Raw genomic sequence first — 22619 nt, 5'->3', positions numbered from 1 at the left:
TTAGGTCATGATCCCAGGGTCCTGGGATAGAGCCCCCTTCAGGGCTCTCTGCTCACCAGGGAGCCTGCCTCTCCCTCTCCCTCTGCTGCTTCTCCTGCTTGTACTCTCACTCTCTTTCTCTCTCAATTGAATAAATAAAATATTTAAAAAAATAAAAAAGAATAAAAATGCACCAATTGGAATGGAACATATGTCCCTAGGAAGGTCCTAACCAGTGTGGAGTCCGAAAGCATGTTTCCTTCCCAAGCACCAGCACCACGGAGTGTTGTAAATAGCTTCTAGGGAGATACTGTGGCAGCTTCATCAGGTGGTTACCTGTGGTCACCTAAAACCAAAAGATCATCTTCTAAGGAGTTGCTGCCAGATATCTCTATTCTAAACTGGTGCAGTTAATTCTGGGAACTGTGTTTTCCTAAACTGTCTGCCTAGCCAAGGAATTTTGTATGCCCAGTTAGTGCAAACAGTCAATAAGTACTTATCGGGTTGGTGCTGGTAATTTGCTTTCTTGTGGATACTTACTTAATACCGCAGAACCTGTTTTTCCATTGGAAAATGGACAAGGATATATTCTCTGCTAGTTTTGTGGGAACTAAATATAATGCACAAAACGTAAGGTGATATTATTATCACAGATAATCTAGGTTTTAATATCACACCATACAGGTAATTATAACTGTTCAACCTGTAATCACAGAAACTACCACCTAGAGGTATTATAAACTACCCCAAACATAAGATCAACTACCTAGATTTTAATCAGAAAATAAATAAATAAATAAATAAAAAAAAAAACAATTCTGTTTATGCTTTAAAAGATGTTCAACGTTTGCTTTCATTGCCCTCTAGTGGTTGTTTTATAGAAGACGGACTGCAGTTTTAACATTTTCGGTTTTGAGATATTAGACACAACCTCGTAAACAGTTACACTGTTATGTTACATACTTTCTATCATTTGGTAACACATTAAGAGTCAGCCTAGAGGGACAGTGCCTAGCGCTGTGTCCTGCCCCGTGTAGATGCCCTCTGTGGTGCATTAGTGGTTATGCATCATTTCATTGTCTCCACAAAGGATATGCTGACTTCAAGTAATAACCTAACCTTACTCACTCAGTAAATATTTAGAGGAGATCTATTCTCTGTCAGAAGCACAAGACACAGAGTTACCTGTGGTCACAACATTTCCCTGGCTTATGTTCGAGTGAGAAAAATGGAGTATTAAATATGTCATTGCAAATTAGCATGGTAACGGTGATAGGGAAAGAACTGGGTATCTGTGTGCACTGGAAAACTCTAACCTGGACGTGATTCTGTGTGTTGAGGAGGCCAGGGTGGGATTTGAGAGAGAAGCCACTGGAAGGCACTCTGAGAGTGTAACAAGTAATCTGAAAGACGAATAGAAGTTATTCGGAAGGAAGTAGGGTAGGGAGAGGATTCCAAGGAAAGACACGACGCTGAGGAGGCTAGATAATAGAGAAACGAGGGTTTTAGAGATGAGGCTGCACGAAAGTTTTTAAAAGCTATATTGGGGAATTGAGCCTTTATTCTCGTGATTAATTCATAACCGGTGGGCTCTGACAAAGCATGAACTCATGCCTTCACTTTTTATTTTTTTAAAGCTCATTAAAGGGAAAATTTTAGTTATTAACTTTATAAAGTCACTGTTTAAAGACACTTTCAGAGTGTCCTTTTTCAAACCCAAGTTTCCCTCAAGCACACACATTCCTAGGATGCTAGAGCTGAAGGGCCTTCAGAGGTCACAAGTTTCCCTGGCTTTACTGTAGAGGGGAGGGAAGTAGGATTGGAAGGTTGAAGAGGTTGGCAGGAGGGGGTGGTCAGGAATTTCCTCAGATTGCACTGAGTGACTGTACCTGGAAACTGCTTTTCCTTGATCTCAGATTCCTCTATCTCACGTCTCATGGGCTAAGAGGATTCAGAATTCTTAAGCATTTGGCTTTTCACCTCCACTCTGGACTGCATGCTCTTTCTTTGTCGTCTGATAAAAAGGTGGTTTATTTTAGACTTTCAGAAAGATCTGGAAGGGTCTTCTTATGACTAATTAGAGCACCAATCCAGCCTCGACCACCAGTCAGGTTTTGCCTCTGTACTTTGCCCTGGCCTCTCTGTACTTTTCTTATGGCACAACTCATTGTGAACTGATTCATTTCTTCTAGACTACAAACATCTTGAGGACATGACACATGGCTTAGTCATCACTACACCCTATATAGCAAGGTCATGTGGGCACTGAAAGCCCCTATCAAGTTTGCTGTGGGCACAGGTGGGTGGATAAATGAACAGAGTGGGAGATCTCATTTCCTAACAGAAGGTTTAAGGAGATGTTAGTAAGGGCATGAAAGATAGATTACCTTAATAGCTTGTATTAGATTTTTTCCACAGGGAAGAATTTGATTTTAGAAAATAGAATGATGAGCCATCTGAAGTGAAAGGAGAGTCTCCTAAAAAAAGCAAAGATAATAATTGTATTCTTTTTCATAAAGAATGACTATGACTTTGAAGGTAGTAAGAAATTAGAGAAGAGAGGTCACAGAAGAAAGAGAAAAATCTGGGCAGCATGGAAGAGTGCTCACTAGAGAAGTATATCTGATGCTTAATTTGGATGTTTTTTACAGGTTTGATGTAAAACACTGACAACTTTTTGAGCTTTATCTACAGCTTACCACACACGAAGGGGATGCTAACGAACACTTCATTTATGTTAGATTGAGAAAGAGTGTGCTTTTCTGTGAAATTCACAGTTCCAGAGACAACTAAGTCATGCATGTATATGCTGAATATAAAGGCAGATTAAAAAATAAAGTAAAATGTACTTATACCTTCCTTAATTCTACCATAAATGTGTCAGTAGAATAAAAATACATGAAAAAAAAAAAAACAGCCATAATTTAGTGATTATGTTGCACACAAAACACGAGAGATATAGGCAAGAGATGTTTTTGTAGTTTGAATCACAGCATTATTTCTACCGTGGTTCATCAGGAAGCATAGATTTGAACATAGAGAAATAATAAGCAATTAAATTATATGGAAGATTACCTACTGGCCCTTCACCGATCCCTCTCTTTTCTTCAAGCAGTAGAATAACTGATCAGTCCCTGTTAAGAATGGGACAGCATTTCTCATTTTGAGCTTTTCCAAGCAATTTTGGCTTCCTAGAGCTCCTGGGGGATTCTCAGTGCTTAGTTACTTGTAAAAATGGGACTTCCTCATATTAAAAAAAAGTAACAAAGCCATACATTCTACTTTCAGGTTTTAATTCAATTTTTCCCTTGAATTATATTTTAAAAATCTAGCATTATGATAAACCCGTTTTAAAACTGCAATCAAATACAATCAGTACAAAATCTCAGCAAACAAGTCAGATACCACCAGCACACACAGCTGTGTGCAAAATCTTTTACTGCCATCTTGTGGATTCTTAGGAAATAGCCTCAGTTGCAATGTGCTGTTTACGGTAGAGTCCTAGGGTTCCTATGCCTCAGTGTGTGAAAATATCAGGGAAACGTATATATATATAGCAACTAAGTATTCATGTTCCCATTTAATTTGACCACTTTGGGTGCACTATTTAACTTCTATGTGTCTTAAATTCTTCATGAAAATAACGAATTTTAATAATGGTGTGTTCCCTGCCTGTTGCAAGTTTGCTTTGAAAATTAAAACATAAAATTGCTCTGTAAACCAGAAATTATTCAGAAACGATCAGTTATCATCCTTGGTATCATGCAGCACCACTAGTTTAATACTACCTAAGCAAATGCATCGTCAGGTAAGCAACAAGGTAAATACGGTTCTGCCTGAAAAATCCAGACCTTAGTGCCTGTCTTCAGAGTGATTTATCTTATCTTGAGGGCTTTTGGGACAAGAGAGTAGATGTTTCCAGTGAAAATAACCCCAGGAGATCATCTCTTCTGGGCCTGGGGACTGAGGAAGGGGTATTTTCTTTCTACTGGTTTACTGATGTGCAAGTGGGTGTCCCGACATTCCAAAAATACAATAAATAAGCAGTCCAGAGAGAGCTGCTTCTGCCATCCTTGGGATACCATCCACTGACCCACACTTCAGTCATTTTCCTATAACATTTTCAGCTTTATTTTCTCTCCCAAACACTTAAAATGGAAAACAGAGGCAATGTGTAGGATCATAGATGACACTGACAACTTAAACAAAAAAAAAGTTATCTGTGCATTTCAGGGAACAGTTTGGAACAAAATCTTCAAAGGGTTTTTCTTTTCCTAGGAAAGGTTTCTTCAAGTTCTTTCATTCACTAACTTAGTCACTGCTCACCAACACCTCTAGCACTGGGTTAGGCCCTGGGATGCAGTTATGGTCAATAACTGTATCCTCAAGGAACTCTGTTGAGGAAATATTTGTGAAAACAAACCAAGACCAAAAGGAAAACACAGGGCATCACTGAACTGTGGGGACACAGGATGGGGAGGAGGAGAGAGACTGTCTCCCTGCATACCTGAGCCCACATAAGGCTTAGGGGTCTTTTGTATGTTCTTTAATTTGGCCTCCTCCCTGATCAATAAATTTCTCCCTCCTCTGAACTCTTAAAGCTCTTATCTGTAATAACTAGTTCCCCTGGTGATCATCTGAGGTGCTTTGTCTGGTTAGTTTTCACCAAATCAGTCTCTATCATACTTCTCTATCTACAATTAATCAGGCTCCCTGCCCAACAGGGATTCTGCTTCTCTCTGCCCTTCACCCTGCTCATGTTCTCTTTTGCTCTCTCTCAAATACATAAAATCTTTAAAAAATAAAAATAAAATCATTTATAGCAGTCTATGGCTTCAAATATCATCCTTATTCCTTCCTTCCTGATGTTTTTATTTATTTTTTATTTTTTAATCTATTTATTTGAAAGGCAGAGATCGCAAGTAGGCAGAGAGGCAGGCAGAGAGAGAGGAGGAAGCAGGCTCCCTGCTGAGCAGAGAGCCCGATGCGGGGCTCTATCCCAGGACCCTGGGACCATGACCTGAGCCGAAGGCAGAGGCTTAAACCCACTGAGCCACCCAGCTGCCCCATTCCTGATGTTTTTATAATTTAATTTTAAAAATGTACTATGCATCTACTATAGGTTAGGAATTTTGCTTTTAGCAATTCTCAGCAGTTTTCAGACATTGCAATTTCAGAGCATGAACACCGTACCCCCCACCAGCATGGGAATTTCCATGAGATGATAGAAGATAGGATTTTCTCCAGGTGAACAATTTGTAGCATCTAGACTATTGCAGTACCTGTCTATTCTTATTCCTTTCTCTTTCCCAAGATTCTCTTTATTACCCGTGCACACTCTCCTGATTTCTTAGACCCCTTAGTATGGTCTTATTTAAGGATTTGTCTTCCTTCTCCCTGCTCCAATCTGCCATTAGATGGAGGGCAAAGATATTTATTTATTTATTTATTTATTTATTTAGATTTTACTTATTTGAGACACTTTGAGAGAGAGGGAACACAAGCAGGGGAAATGGAAGAGGGAGAAGCAGGTTCCCTGCTGGGTGGGGATCCCAATGCGGGGCTCGATCTCAGGACCCGTGAATCATGACCAGAGCTAAAGGCACACGCTTAACAACTGAGCCACCCAGGAGCTCCTAACTCTTTATTCTTAAAGTTTCCGTGTCATCGCGATCTTCACATTGGTCTCAGAAGGTTCCTATTCCCATTCTGCCTGTGTCTCTTTTCTCCTTGAGCCTGCGTGAAGTAGGTGGGTCCCCCCAAACTATGCACTAGTTGGCAGTTCATACCTTGTGACCCATGACTGCTGCTTCAAGTCCTGCAGTTGCTTAGAACCCGGGCAGAAGTTAGGAAGCAGAGAAAAGGCCAAAGCCTCCCTTGGAGATTTGGAGTAGTAGAAAGGGAAGGAGCTTCCACAAAGACGGAGTGCCGCTGATGGGTGCTCTCATGTTTTGGGTCAGTTATTGAGAATGGTCGCTCGATGTGGGGAAATGAGTGCTGGTGGTGGGGGCGGCAGTGGTGGTGAGGATGGTGATGATGATGACGACGATGATGAAGGTGATACGTGATATCAAGGAACTTATTATTTATTTTAAACAACAAACAGGGGGCGCCTGGGTGGCTCAGTCAGTTAAGTGTCTCCCTTCAGCTCAGGTCATGATCCCAGGGTCCTGGGATCGAGCCCTGCATGGGGCTCTCTGTTCAGTGGCGAGCCTGCTGCTTCTCCCTCTCCCTCTGGCTGCTGCTCCGCTCACTCTCTCTCTGTCAAATAAATAATTAAAATCTTTTAAAAAATAAACAACAAATAGGAGGGGAAGACTAAAACAAAGTGGTCGTTTCTTTCTATCACATCTGCCAAGCACTATAACCATGTTCTGTGTCTCTACTAGATGACTACCCCATGAAGCTGGGGGTCAATGTCTGGTTCACCTCCCTCTTCCCTATAGCTCCTGGCATAGTACTTGAGTTGTGCTTTCATATTCAGCCTCTATGAAGTGCCAGGATCTGTTTAGAAGCTGGGAATTACAGCGATAAACCCAGTGGATCAATAGGAGGTATTGAACAAATCCAAGAATTACACAAGAACAGCAGTCATGTATATAATGTGTTTTCCATTTCTTCCACTCAATACACATATATTTAGGTGAACTGATAAATAAAACACTAATTTCCCCCTCTCTACATCAACAAACACTATTTCTACCCACATAAAAAACATTGCTATAAAAAATAAACTCTGCCTGCTGGGCCATTCCATTCCACTCCCCTTCTCCACAAAACTCAAAGCAGAGAGACTGAAATCATGGCCATTAACACCTCTCCTCCCATTCCCTCAGAAATCTGCCTTGCATGGATTCTCACCCAATTATACTATAGACACTGCTTTTTGATTTGAATCACTCAGTTTCCTGTCCAGTTCACCAGTTAGTTTTCAGTTCCCATCTTCAGTGACTGACGACAGCATTTGAAGCAGTTGGTCCTTCTCTCTGGAAAACCTTTCTCTTGGCTCCTGGGTCCTACCTGATTACTCCTACTTTGCTGGTTCCTCCTCTTCTCCCTGAGAAGGACCTTTGTGGGCCACAGGCTCAGCTGGTCTCCCCCTGTTCCCTGCTCCACTGGGAGGAGTGTCAGTCGCCTCCCCGCTTCTCTCGTGTTCAGGCAGGAAACCTTGCAGTCATGCTCTGTCACTTCCTTTCTCTCTTCCCCCACATCTAGTCTCTCAGGAGATCTGCTAACTGTCCCTTTTCAACAAACCCGGCACCACTCCTCACTTCCGCCACTTCTACCACAGCTGTCCGGTCCTCCACTGCCTCTCACGCTGATGATTCATGTAGACTCCAAGCTCGCCTCCTGCTTCCATCCTTGTCCCTGGGTCCCACTGCCAACACAGCGGCCAGGGTGATCCTTTTCAAACGTAAGTGAATCCTTATCATGTCACTGTTTTGTTTATAATCCTCCACGGTTCTTCATTTTCTCAGAGTGAAAGTCAAGCTATTACAGAGGTGAGGCTGTGCTCTCTGGGACCTGCCCGCTACTCCTCGTCCTGACTTCCTCCTCTTCTCCCCTCCGCCCAGCCCAGAGTGGCTTCCTCAATACCCTGCGCATGCAGCTTGCACAGACTTGATGCTGTTCCCTGTCTGGAACCACCCCAGGTACCTGCATGGCCCACGTTCCCTTCCTTCGAGTCTTCGCTATCATGTCACCTTCTCAGGGAAATCCACCCGGACCTGACCTTTAAACTTCAAGGTCTCTCCGCACTCCAACTCCCTTTATACTACTCCATTGGTTTTCCATACCCTCTGATAGATTCTATAGTTTACTTACCCATTACTTAAAAAATGTATTGGTTGCTTTTCCACACTAGAACTAAAGTACCATGAGGCAGCAATTTGCTTCCTTTTTTTTTTTTTTTTTTAAACTTTTATATTCCTAATATTTATAATAATGCCTGGCACGCAATGACTCCTGAATAAACTGTTGCATAAATGAATGAATGCATGAATGAATAATTAGTTCTCATTAAGGATTGTGCCTATGGCTTAAATACATTATTTTATTCAATGCCCTCATCACTTAGGAAATTCCAAGAGCATTAGGAGGAGCTCTGTGCCAGAAATGGGGATGAATACTAAATACAGCACCTCCAGCAGTGTGGTAGGTGGCCAGTGGTGATGGCCTCAAGGGTAGCATCTTTAACAGACTGTTCTTTTGCAGGGTTTCCTCCCTGGCCTCTGACCCTGGTTCCCCAGCCTGGCTGAAGATCCAAGGAGCTATTTTTTATTTCTCCAACAAATTCTTTTTTCATTTAAGTCACCCAGAAGTCTGTTGTCTGGAGTCCAGAACTCCAGCACATAAATTCACCAACCATGTCCCATCAGGCACATTCCTAGAGTAGTAGGTGAGGAAACTGGTTGTGACAGGAGGAGGCCTACACCTAGAGTCCAACTGGCTTTGGGTTAGAAGATTACTGAACTGTTCAGTTTCTTCCTGTATAAAAGGGTAAACGGTCATTTTCCAATCCATCCTGAAGGAATCCTATGCAGAGCAAACGAGACAATGTCCACAGCAAGGATCTTGGTACACAGAAATGGTGAGGCAAATGTAAGGGTTATTAGAGATTAGCTAGCAAAGAAGGTTAGTCAGAGGCAAAAGCAAACTGGAGCCCAAAATCAGCCCATTTTCAGTTAAGGAACACTCTTTCCTTACAACCTGAGATCTGTGCCAGGATTTCTCTTTATCAGGAGTCAGCTGTGACAGAGGGTTTCAATGCTTACGTGGAGATGGTTTAGGATCAAGTGTTCACCCCTTGAGGCTTATATAGGAACTCTTCATCACCTAGATATCTTTTTGGAAGGAGAGTACATATTATAAATGCATTTTAAAATTAAACACCACATGGGGTGCCTGGCTCAGTCAGTCAAGCATCTGCCTTTGGTTCCGGTCGTGGTCACGGGGTCCTGGGATTGAGCCCCACGTCAGGCTCCCTGCTCAGTGGGGAGTCTGCTTGTCCTTCTCCCTCTGATGCTCCCCCTGCTTGTACTCTCTTTTTTTCTCTCTCTCTCTCTGGCTCACTCTCTCAAATAAATAAGTAAAATCTTCAAAAAAATTAAATTAAATTAAACATCACATTTAGCATGTAATAGAATACTTATTTAATATTTTCCTAATCTGTTGGAATTCCTTTTTGTCCATTAGGAAGGGCTCTGTCTGATTTGGAAAATACATTCTGTTGGCCAGAAAGCTAAGAGTTTTAAGATATTCTTAATCTTCCGGACAGGGCCGTGAGTTGGGAATAAATACATCCGAGGAGCTCTAGGATTCCCAGCTGCCCTCAGAGAAGTGGGCAAGGATGAATCTTTCATTCATTCACTAAACATGTGCTCAGGGTCTGGGTTCTGTTAAGCAATGGGATGGGGAGATGAATCAGACATAGTCCTTGCCCTCCAGGGAAGCTTCAGAGAATCTAAATATTGCTTCTAAGTCACCTCAATTCTAGAATCTCCATGTACAATGACTTCCTGTGGTGGCTCACAGCTCTCCTTGGAAATGCTCCATTAATTCAGGCATTTATGTATTTCTCACTAAATGGACGTAAAGAGTGGACAGCCTCAGAAATAAGCAAACAGACAAATTCAATGTTCTTTCTGAAGGCTGCCATTACAGAAAGAGCATAACTTTGACATCAGAAACAAAAGAGCAGGGGTGCCTGGGTGGCTCAGTGGGTAAAAGTCTCTGCCCTTGGCTTAGGTCATGATCCCAGGGTTCTGGGATCGAGTCCCACACCGGGCTCTCTGCTCAGCAGGGAGTCTGCTTCCCCCACCCTCTCTGCCTGCCTCTCTGCGTACTTGTGATCTGTCTGTCAAATAAATAAATAAATAAATAGATAAAATATTTAAAGGAAAAAAAAAGAAATAAAAGAGCTTCAAATACTACTGTTCTTTCTGATTAGCTGTGTGATCATGGGCAAACCATTTCATGATTCTGAGTCTCAACCCAACAAGGTTGTTGCTAGAATTTGGTGTAATCACTGTAAATTATGCTACATGGTACTGAGGAGATACTCTATAAACACTAGGCATTTTATCCTGAATTCTCCACTGTTCTTGCTTTGTCTTTGTTGGGTAGCATCTCCTATGGAGAGCCTTCTCACATTCCCAGGACTGGCTAATGACAGCCTCTTTGTGCCCATGTGCTTCCCCAGAACTTACCATCAGCACTTCCCACGTCATAATGGAAACAACCTATTTATGTGTGTGTCTCCCCATATGGGCCTGAATGTTCACTAAAGACAGAGCTATATTTCTCATGTTGGACACTTAATGTCCTGTAGTTTTTGGCACTTAGTAGATGCTCGGTGAATGTCTGCAGCTTGATTTTATGTGAGCAGATCAATAAGTCCCCTGTGAAGAATGTCCTTTATCTAATGCTCCGTAAACCCCTTCCTCATTTACATTTCTGACTGATCACGATCTTTCCAGATTTCCTCTTTTGTCTAAGGTATTTGAGTTACACTCCCCACTGCACCTCCCAACTCTGCAAATAACGTTTCACTGTGGAAATGTTGCTTCTCCCTAATAAAACACTTGCATGAATTCTTCTGGAGACGAGTTTAAGGCAGAATTTCTAAGAGTATATTCCATCAGATGGCAATTTATATTCCAGGAGAAAAAAGATTCTTTAGTCAGATAAATTTAGGGAAAAAAATGCTTTAATAGCACTTCTTTATTTGCTGTAAGACTTCTCAGATCCTTCATTTGATCATGAGCCTTTTTTCATGGAGCATGTCACAGGTCTAGTATATAGAAGGCATTTGTAGAAATATGTCTTTGAAAAAAATTGGAACTTGTATCCTGAAGTTCAGATTTTTGAAGGCTGCATAAAGCTGAGTCACCAAACAGTTGTCTTGTGGCTTATCTATTAGAATCTGACTTTAAGTGCATGTTTCCTGACACTATTCTTGCTGCATCTCTACCAGATGTGACACAGAGAAGGTTAATAACCATGAACAGTATTTAAGAAATGTATGAGGAAATAGCGATGCTAATTTCATTTTGCTACCATGCCCATAAAGTTTATTGGCTTTATTCATTTGATGGCTATCATTCATCAGCCAGATTCTAAGTCAGATGATGGAGATGGTTCCCAAGAGGAGTCTGGGGCAATGCACAAGTTCTCAGGAGCTCTTTAGGTCACAGAAGGCCCTTGCTCACTCTGAATTGCTTTGCAGAGCAAATTTAGTACATGCACAGGTGCCTGGCGGGAGTTTGCACCCATAGAAGTGGCTATTCCCTTTGTTAGAACAGTGAAACACTTCCATGTGGATCACCAATAAATAATTCGTGCCCTGAGCCCTCCCCAGTGACCCACAACCCTGGCTGCCAGAAGACTCCACTTCCATACAATCTGGTCGCTGAGGCACTACAGTCAGTCATGCATTGTATGGGCTGGTGCTAAATTGCATGTGCCAAGTTGCTAAATATTTTGAGTAGCACCCCTGAGTGGAGGAGAAAAAAAAAAAAAAAAAGAGGCTGGCTGGGACATATATGAGGACATATATGCAGCTAGGTAGGCAGGCAGGAACAGATTCTATAGAACCTTGTAGGCTATGTTAAGAATTTTAGACTTTATCTTAAGAATGACAGAAAGTCCCTGAAAATTTTTAAGAAAAGGGGAGATATGACATGATCAGATAGGCTTCGAAAAGGCGTGCTCTTCCCGAAGGCTGAAAGTTGGTACAGGACAGGGGATGTCTGTGCATCCTTGGGTATCTATAAGAATAAAGGATTTGAAGGCATAGCTACACCCTGCTAATCCCCACCCTTTGGTAGGTGGGCCAGGATGGTGGGGTTCTAAAGCTAAGAGCGAGGAAAACCCTTCCCCAAGAGCCTTTTCACTGGCCATACTGTTTTTATTTGAGGTGGTCCCTGAGCAGGGGAGCTACTGGGCTCGGAGGTAGGCATGAAGACAAGTCCAGGCAGATGGAGAGAAGTCTGAGTGAGCTCTACAATGCAGAGACAAAAGCCAGAGACCAAAAAGCCAGTGAGTCTAGAGAATGTGGGATTCAGCACATGTCTAGAATGGGCTCATGAGGTCTGGGGCAGGCTTTGCATGCTCTCTGGGTCAGAAACCTGAATTTCATCTGTCAGGGTTGTGGCAAGAAGTCTTCATCTTTTCAAAAACATCATCAGTTCTGCTTGGTTAGATTTTACTTTGAAGTTGCTTAATAGGTTGACCTGGCTGAGAGAGGACCTGAAAGTTTCTGAGACCTTGAGGAGAGAGAGCAGGAGGGCAGGGTGGGGAGGCACAAAAAAGGCATTGTTGTTTAGTGTGCCAAAAATTTCCCAATTCCCATCAGCAAATACTGTTTTCTTGGGCAAAATTATAAGATGGGCCACTGGTTACAAAGCTGTAAACAGAGGACAGATTTTCTTGGGGGAAGCTGTGAAATCTCCCTTAACCCAAATACAGATGTTGCATCGTTCCTGTTTGGAAACATATACCACTGTGTTTAAGCTCATTTTCGTCTCTGACTCTTGTCTGTCTTTTGGTGGGGGAAGATGGGAATGGGTGGAGCTTGGCCAGAGAAATGCTAGGGGAAGGGGGAAGGTTTTGCTGGAGTTTTGGTGACTCCAAGTGTTGAGTAGGAGAGGAGAGAAGCTAAAGGTATTGCTTAAGTGAGAGGCTTTGTGAGACTTCTAGTCTAAGCTGTTGTGCTTTTGAGACAAGGGGACAAAGCAGCACAGAGCTGGGGAGACTGCTCCTGTACTGGGGGTCAGAGTCAGAGAGGAAGGACATGGCTCATACTGGATTGTCACTGAGAGGGAAGGGTTTTATAAGCTCTTAAGAAGAGCACCTCAGGGAATCGAAGAGATAATTTGGGACTTTTGGGGGAGGGCAGGAGGAGGGCTGGGTTTCAGGCATAACATACAGAGTTGTCATCTGAGGTAGCAAGAGAAGGGTGACTTTATCAGTACCCCAGGATGACAAACAGTGTATACGGTGCTCACATTCTATTTGAGTAACGAAACAAGGATCTGGCAAACTGGCCCTGAACGTGAAGATGGCAAGGTAGGCTAAGATTTAATGAACCATCCAGGTGACTTGTGACTCATTTTCATTCTTTCTAAATCCACTATACAATTTCAACTTCAGTGTAAAAATGCACAGTTATCTATTTTACCTTCACCTCAACAACGGCAGCCTTTCGCTATTCCCAGCCACGTATCTTGGAACACAGTTAGTTCAATACTTAAGGTCCATCAAGGGTGAGCTGTGGAGTTAGCAAGGTCAACGGGGGTGCTCTTTCTGAGGTTCCCAAGGCATGAGAAAACTACAATTGCCTGGTGACACAGAAAAGGATCTCTCTGTAGGGGTATCGCTTCTACATGCTCTGCTTCCCTTTTTTCATAAGAAAGCACGGAAACAAATAATAACAGAAGAATTTTTATGTTTTCCTCTGCAGGAAGAATGCCTGAGGAGGCTACTGCGCTTGTTAATGTGATTGCACACTGAATGTCCTAAATTCTCTTTCACCAGCATCGCAAGAATATGATTCAATTACTGGATAAGACTTTCTACAACAAATGCTCGAGAAATAGAACACATAAAAGGCAAATTAGAGAGGGACGAGCACTCACAGTACGTGTATAGAATGTAGCCGATGGTGATGATTTCTTTATCTTTCAGCTTCTTAGCTGCTTTAGTTCTGTAGTTTTGGTGGGGAGGGGCAGGGAAGGCTAACAAAGCCCTGCAATGGAGCTGTGGGACCCTCCTCTGTTCTCAGGTTGCCATGTTTAGACAAAGCATAAACACTAGATGGCGCCCATCATCTTAAACATAGTAAAAGACTGGCGGTTTTTCTTTATAGGCAAGTATGGCTACCTCCTTAGGAAAAGAGTCAAGTATGGGAATTAGAAAAATATCTACTCCAGCATTTCCTATTCTTGTCCTGTGAAGTGCTCCTTATATGAGGGTTTGATAGCTAAGTAAGTATGGGAGAACACTGCTTCTGAAAAGACTCTCCAGTGCATACCGGAACACCAGACGTTTCTGAAAAGTTCTTTGGTGAAGAAATATGACAGCAAGGAACCCTGTCTGTCAGCAGCACCCTAATCCAATCCTGCTCTTCCAGTGTCCTGTGAGACACACTTCGGGAAATGCTCATCCAACCCAAGCCCTGTCCCAAAGAAGGAATAACTCAAACTCCACAAAAGAGGCCTTCTTTAGACATGGTTATCTGACGCTTAAAAAAACAAAAACAAAAACAAAAAAAAACCACTGGACACATTCTTAAGGCAAAGTTGTTGCTAGTAATAGCAGTGTTGTCTGAGTATTGACAATCTGATATGCTGAAGTTTTTGTCTCCTTTCTTTCCTCAATGTGCCATCTTCGTCTATACTGTATCTACATCTATACCTGTAACCATGTCTATATATTCACATATAATTGATATATTGATATATTTGCCTTTAGGCTGTGAATATTTTAAGGATAGGATATCTAGCTCATTCTTTGAAATCTCTAATCCTAGCACAAAGTCTGTCACATACTAAGTCATTAATAAAGTAAATTATATCTAAAGTCTGTATAGTCTGTGTAGGAGAGTAATTCTGGAATGCAGGCATGGACATTCTGCCCCTGATTAGAAGGTTAATTACCTCTTATTCAACTCCCTTCCCGATGAAGACCAACTGAGGACAGAGACCTACTCCCTAGAGCTTCTCCCTGGGCATTCTAGTTCTGTTTTCTGAACTTAATTGCATTACCGTTACCATACATTATTTACAAAATAATCTTATAAGATCTAGCAATAGAATCTGTGTTTAACTTTTGACTGCTATTTAGAGTTTTTGGTCTTGTGTTTTCCAGGAAGGTATAGCTTGTCCTTGTATATCCAGTATAAGCTGTAGATGTAAAATATCAGATCCTCCATATGCCATTGTTAATAATTTTGTTCTGCTGTTTTCCTTCCATATTGTAATGTTTGAGCTTTTCGAGCCTGTTTATTCTTTTCTTTCACTTTAACCCATGAAATTCCAAAACCGAGCCTTGAAACTAGCCAATTTTAAGCCACAGTTCAAATAACTTTTTGCAAACTAAAAAAATGTTCCCTCTTCTTTTTCAATTGTGAAAAGCAGGTAATATTTTTATCATTGAATTGTCTTTGTAAATGTTATACATAAGAAAGGATATGATATCTGAATATCAGAGACTATTGTAATATTCTATGGATTGTAATCTCCAGCAAGACTATTAAGTCATCTGACTGGTTGCTTTCTTTTAATATGTGGTTCTGGCAGTATTTAAATGGATACATCTACTTTTGAAAACTGAAACACTTGCGAATTTTCTTTGTTGAGTCATAAGATTACTAGCTCATCCTTTTTTCTACCACATGTCTGGAAGTTAAAACAAATAAAACCTATGGATTTCTCATTTAAACAGAGTCTAATGTCATCTCTGTGACTCAGTGTCTTTACCTTTAAAACAAACATAATGGGGGGGTGGTTGGCTGGCTCAGTCAGTCGAGTGAGTAATGCTTGATCTGGGGATTGTGAGTTCAAGCCCCACGTTGGGTATAGAGCTTACTTTAAAAATGAGCATAACAGGGCCTAGGGAGGTTATAAGATTAAATTCGTTATAACAGTGACTGACTCAAAAGTAACCTGGAAGTACTAGTCCTTTATAGTTCTGTGCGTTCCTGAGTGAGCACACAGAGCAGTGCTGTGAGATAAGAAAATGTGGAATGAGACCGTTGACAGGTTTTGAAAAGAGATTGTGCTGTAAAGAGAAAGAACACTGATTTGGGGTCAGGAGACTTGAATTTTCAGTCTAACATCATAGTTAGTAGCTTGTGGAGCTTTGGACAAATCATTGGGCCTTTCTGAATCCCTTTTTCCTCATGTAAGAAAGTGAGAGTAATAATAACTTAGTTCCTGACACTTAGAATTTCTTTGAAGACCCCTAGAATTATTGCATGTGAAAGTGCTTTGTGTGCGGGAAGTGCTGTGCCAGTGTGAATGCTGACTATGGCAAAGTAACAGTGTGGTCCCCAGGCTAAGGATTTTAAGCCAGAATGATGACACTATGTAAGTATGCTCTGCTTAGAATTGTACAGAATCCATCTGTGAGGCTACAGTGACTCTGTAAAGCATCACCACATTTGTTCAACACCTTTTCATTCGATAGACATTGTTAGGGAGACTGCTATGTGCCAGCCACTATGATTTAAATGTCAAGGATACAAAACCATGTAAGATGGAGAACCTGCTTTCAGGGAGATTTTGCCACTTAGAAAAGAAAGACATATCAATAAAAGCAAGTTATATTTTGTGCAGATGGTCCTGGAGTTAGCAAACAACTTGACTTTATAAATTTTCAACTCTGATGATGGTACAAAAGCGACACGTGTTCACTAAAAACTGTACCTCGAATTGTGAATTTTGCTTCTTTCCCAGGTTAGCAATGCAGTGTACACACCCTTGTGATACTGGGCAGTGAGTGGCAAGTCCCACTTAGCCCCACCATCACCAAGGTAAACAACTGATACAGTCACAACCATTCTGCACCTAAATGATCATTCTGTTTTCATTTTTAGTATAGTATTCAAATTATATGAGATAGTCGACACTTATAAAATATTATAAAATAGGCTTTGTTTTAGGTGATTTTTCTCCAAAGCAGGCTAGTTGAAGTGTTCTGAACATGTTTACTAAATGCATTTTTGACTATAATATTTTTAGCTTACAATGGGCTTATCAAGATATAACCCCATTATAAGTCCAGGAAGATATATTTCATTTAAGTGTAGAAGAAGGATGCAGAGGGGAGTAGTCAAGGGGGTGACATTCAGCTCTTGGATGACAGAACAAGGTCCTATCATGGGACCTGACCCAATTTCTCTCATCCAGACATCTGCTAGCTAAGCACTAAGCAGAAGACTTAATGTATGGGAGAACTACCGGAATATGTAAGACAAAGCTATCCATTCAGACCACTGGACACTTTGCTCAGGTCAACTGACTATATTACACAGGTATGGTGTGTGTGTGAGGGAAAGGTGGGTATGGCATGATGGCTAACACAGATAAGGTCCCTTGGAAAATTCTAGTTATAAATCATAGCTATAAAACAAAGACAAATTTTTCTAAAACAATGAAAACCACAAAGTAAGTGTTCCATTGAGTTATGAACCATAAACTCAGCCGTAAGAACAAGGCTCCTTAGATTATTTCTCATTATTTGCGTGATTGCCAAAATGTCAGTATGTTTTTAACTACCTGTCACAGAGTTCATACCAGAAAGAAAGCTTGATCTGGTGGAAAGAAGCAGGCAATAAAGATTCCAATCAAAGAAAGGAGAAGAAAGGAGGAGGGAAGACAGGCGGAAGGGAGGAAGGAGTGAGGAAGCAAGGAGGGAAAAGAGTGGGCAGGTGTGGTCGGCATTAAAACGGAATGCTTAGGGGTGCCTGGCCGGCTCAGTCAGTACAGCACATGACTCTTCATCTCAACGTTTTAAGTGTGAGCCCCATGTTGGATGCAGAGATTACTTAAAAATAAAACCTTAGAAAAAAAAAAAAACCCGATTATTTAAATCCAAGTTTTTACTCTCTCTAGTTAGGTAGTCACTGACTTAACCTCTCTGAACCCCATTTTCTTCATCCAAACGTGGGGTACTTTCAGGGTGATTGTGAGAATAAAAAATTATAGGAGATAAGATAAGATAATTTAATTAATATATTTTTAAAATAAAATGACTTGTATAAAATGTTTGGTTAACAATAAGTGCTCATAGCTTGTTGCTGGTAATTCTTGCATTTCGGTAAGTGGTGTGGCTGCTACCACTTACCAGTGGCATCCAACTGCCTATTTTATGTATTTGCTTATATAGTTACATGCAACAAAATACATGCTTATAAAGGTGCTGTTTTTAGAGTAGAGTCATGGATTTGGGGGAAAAAATCTGCTTTAAAAATAAATAATACCTTAAAAAGGCATGGTTCTCAATGTTCTGTTGGATGCAAATATGTCTCAGAACATCTGCATGAAAACATTAGCACTTTTACCTGTACCTGAGGGAAGTGAGTAACAAGCATCAAGCACTTCAACACCACGTAAACCGCAACAGGTGCTGGAAGCCATAATGATCTCCTCCATTTTCTCTTTTTAATGAAGGTGCGTCTGGAGTCCTAATTGAAAGTGATTTTTTTCACCTTAAATGGTGTCAGACACAGAGGAATGAAGATTAAGAAGAAATACTCACGGATAAGATCTGGTCTCCTCTCTGGAGTTCCCCACTCAGGTCTGCTGGTCCACCAGCCAGAATGAAGGATACAAAAATACCTTCTCCGTCTTCCCCGCCCACGATGTTGAAGCCCAGGCCAGTGGAGCCTTTGTGCAGGACTACCTTGCGGGGCTCCCTGAAGAAACAAGGAGAAAAGAGAGCTCCAGTGGGACCCACTCAGGATTCAGGGTGCTTTTACTTTCATTGAGATATATGATACCAACAATTCACCACCGATGAAATGGCTTCCCAAAATAAGATTCACCAGCACTCCAAGAAAAATGCTAATATCAGGGCAGATATATAGTGAGTTTCTCACTATAACAAACGCCACAATACCATGTTAAGTCATTCCTTAATTCTAAAACATTTTCTTAAACTGTCCTTACTTCCACTTTTTCTATGTTTCAAACACCTGTTCTTGTATCTTTTTAAATTGAGATGTAATTGACATAGAACGTTATTTAACTTCCACTGTACAAGGTAAGGTCAGTATCTGTATATATTGTGAAATGATCATCAGAATGAGTCTAGTTAACATCCTCCTCCACATTTAGTTACATTTTTTTTTCTTGTGATGAGAACCTTTAAGATCTACTCTCAGCAACAGTCAAACATAGAATGCAGTATAACGCACCATGTTGAATACCATGTCTCCAGGACTTACTTCTTTTAAAACTAGAAGGTTGTGTCTTTCAACTATCTTCACCCATTTCACTCTCCCACCCACTTGCTCTTCTACTGAGCACCCACAGTAGTGCTCAGTAGGATGAATGTGTCCAAAAAGGGAAGAGAATTTGGGGGACAAGAGACTAGACTAAATAGGCCAGATCAGGAAATACCTTACAGATTTGTTTGACTGTTAATTAAAATTCACCCTGTAGTAGTGGAAACTCACTGGAAGATTTTGAGGCATTGAGAATATTTAAATCCATTTCAGGAACATTAATAGCATTAACATTAATAACATTATAACATAATATAACATAATAACATAATAACATTAATAACATTGTAGGATTGCTGGAGGGAGAGTGTGGATATGATGCGAGGTAGGAAAATCAGTTAGGATGTTGGTTAAATAATCTCGACTTGAGGAAGTGAGAGCGTGAACAAGGGTGACAGCAGTGTTAATGAAAACGAAGGGCAATATGAGTGAGGAAATATGAAAGGAAAACCGGGTCCAGAGACTGACTCAGGTCGTAGAGGAGAGAGGGAAAAATATCTAAATGGCAAAAGGAGGGGGAAATGGAATCCAGGATCATTAGGATGAGTATGACCTTGATTGACATGCTCCATTCTGGGTAATGGTGTGTCATCCATGTGATGTTTGGAAGTTGTCAGAGACAAAATGTTAGGAATATGGATCCACAAAGAGGACTACAAATGCACATTTCAGGGTCATCAATAAAAAGATAATCAAATGTTGAGCCATGAGTTACTTGAGTGGAGGCTAGATAACTATGGAATATAGCATTTCAAGGGATCTTAGAAGTCATCCAGTTTCCTTTTCTTTTTCTTTTTCTTTTTCTTTTTTTTTTTTTTTTTTTAAAGATTTTATTTATGACAGAGAGAGATAGTAAGAGAGGGAACACAAGCCCAGGGGAGCTGAAGGGGGGCTCGATTCTAGGCTGTTGAAGGCAGATGCTTAATGAATGAGCCACCCAGGAGCCCCCTGGTTCTGTTTTCTTAAGTAGTTTTAGAAATGTGTTCTGTAAACCTTTCATATCACCTACCCACCTCTCACAAGTACCCCAGTGTCAGTTATTGAAGTTTCTCTTATACTTTCCTGTATTTAATGATGTAAGAATGGCAGAGCCATCCAATATATTTTTAAAAAAGATTTTATTTATTTGACAGAGAGAGGAATAGTGAAAGAGAGCACAAGCAGGGGGAGTGGCAGGTAGGCAGGCAGAGGGAGAGGGAGAAGCAGGCTCCCTGCTGAGCAAGGAGCTGCATGTGGGGGTTGATCCCATGACCCTGGGATCATGACCTGAGCTGAAGGCAGCCACCTAACTAACAGAGTGACCCAGGCGCCCTGCCAGCCAATATATTTTTCTACTAATGACTACATATAGTCTATTATTTGTTATCACATTCCCATGTACAAAGCAATGTGTTTAGCCTAGTTTTGAGGAAGGAAGTAAAATGCATATACACCTTGGACCATAAATATTACAACGTAATGATTTAAGTCTGAGGCAACTTGACATAGAGTTAATTTATTTTATTCTACAAATACTTCGTAAGCACTACTATACCAGGAATTGTTCCAAGTACTCAGAAAATTTATACTCAAAACAAACATCCGTGCCCCATTTAACTCAATATCTGGATGCCCTGTCAAGATGACATACAGAATTAACCACCACGAAGACTGAGCTCCCTGTTTCCTTGCTGGCTTCAGTTGGGGGTTTCTCTCAGGTTCTAGAGGCTACTCACATTCCTTGCTACGTGGCAACCTCTATCTTCAAGCTGGTAATGACACACTGAATCCTTTTCTCATTTGGAATTTCTGTGGCTTCCTCTTCCACAACTAGCTAGATCTAACTTTCAGCTTTTCTATGGTTTTTGTGATTTGGTTAGGCCCACTCAGATAATCTCCCTCCCTTAAGATCAAGTGATTAGTAACCATAAGTGCATTTGCAATTTTTTTAAAAAGATTTTTTATTTTATTTATTTGACAGAGAGACATCACAAGTAGGCAGAGAGGCAGGCAGAGAGAGAGAGAGAGAGAGAGAGAGAGAGGAGGAAGCAGGCTCCCTGCTGAGCAGAGAGCCCGACTTGGGACTCGATCCCAGGACTCTGAGATCATGACCTGAGCCAAAGGCAGCGGCTTAACCCACTGAGCCACCCAGGCACCCTGCAAATTCTTTTTCCATGTAAGATCATTTAACTGTGGGAGTCACATCATGGGCTAGAAATCATGGGGCCATCTTAGAATTTTGCCTACCACAGGCAAAGAGACGACAGGGGACAAATCCTGCAGGGTCTTGTACATCATTCTAAATTGATTTTTTACTCTAACAAAATGGGGAGCCATGTAAAAGAAGATTACTGGACGTAATTTATGTTTTTAAATAGTTACTTTGGTATAAAAAAGATCCAAGGAACAAAATTTGAAAAAGTGGTATCAGTTATGTGTCTAATGGCTATATGCAGGCAAAATAGTAGCTTGGCTGAGGCTGGTATTGGAGGAAGTGGTAGGCAGTGGGGACATTTCTAGTCAGTCTTGACTCTCTGTCCAGACAGTAATTTCTGTTTATTTTCACATTCAGTGATTCTTTCTTCTGTCCTATTTATTCTGTTCCTGAGCCCACTCAATGAGCTCTTTACCTTGGTTTTTGTATTTTTGAGCTTTAACATTCCATTTGGTTCTACTTTGTATCCTCTTTTCCTTTGCTGAGACTTTCATTTCTTTTCCCATTTACTTATGTGTATGTGTAATCACTTATGAAGCATGAGGAGTACTTTCAAATTCTTGTCAAATAATTCTAACACCTGTGTTATCTCACTGTTGGTACCTGTTGGTTATCTTTCATCATTCAAGCTGAGCTCTTCCTGGTATGAGAAGTGATTTTATTTTATTATACACAGGACATTTGGGTGTTAGAGTGTAAAATGCTCTATCCTCCTTAACTGTAGTTTTTTACAGGTTGTGGATCAGTTCAGGTATAGTCTACATTTCCAAGTAAGATGGATATTTAGCTCCCTACTTGTTCTTAGGGACACCAGGGAGGAAAGTGGGGTACTAACCAGTATTCTACTCACTCTACCTCACTGTCACTCAGTAGGGGTAGAAGCTTAGTTCCCTATGGGTCCACTTATACCAATGAGCAAGTGAAAATAGGGTGCTGACTAGCACTGTCTTAAACTATTTTGTTCTGCCCCCTTGTCTCTAAGTGGGGCTAGAAGTTCATGGAACTCACCACAGTGTCATTCCTCTCTGAGCCAGTCTTATTCCCAATTTGTATAGTCTTCCCAGGTTTACCATGTGTAAAGAGTGTGTGTGTGTGTGTGTGTGTGTGTGTGTGTGTGTGTGTGTGTGTGTATTAATAAGGAGAATTACTATTTTGGTTACAACCAGAAGTCCAGGTTCTGAATACATTTCAAAGGTAGGGGCCAGCAGGATTTTGATGAAAAAGTTATTGTAGAAGTATCCCTCTTCCCTCATTCTAAAACACATGTGCTTATTAGGTCCAGTGACTTTCAATCTACACATAGTAACCACACATGGAGGGAAGGGGCTATTACAATTCTAATGCTTATCTATGTGCCAGATGTGCTTGTTGCCTTTTTTGCACCATTTATTCCTCAAGACAATCCAATGAAGGATGCACAGAGATGTCTGCAACTCT

The 22619-nt window shown here is 41.1% G+C and overlaps 1 protein-coding gene across 20 annotated transcripts in view; it reads right to left on the bottom strand.

Annotated features, from left to right (window-relative positions):
• DLG2 (discs large MAGUK scaffold protein 2) overlaps positions 1-22619 on the bottom strand; it is a 1588988-nt gene that overhangs the window by 337184 nt on the left and 1229185 nt on the right. For all 20 annotated transcript variants that reach the window (XM_059187674.1, XM_059187632.1, XM_059187635.1 and 17 more), the window contains one exon: positions 18241-18397. In XM_059187674.1, coding sequence (XP_059043657.1) covers positions 18241-18397 — 157 coding nt within the window. The remainder of the gene's footprint in view (positions 1-18240; positions 18398-22619) is intronic.

The sequence above is a fragment of the Mustela lutreola genome, chromosome 1, assembly GCF_030435805.1.
Source record: "Mustela lutreola isolate mMusLut2 chromosome 1, mMusLut2.pri, whole genome shotgun sequence".
NCBI lineage: Eukaryota > Metazoa > Chordata > Mammalia > Carnivora > Mustelidae > Mustela > Mustela lutreola.
Note: the sequence above shows the minus strand (reverse complement) of the source record. Positions and strands in the feature narration are given on the sequence as shown.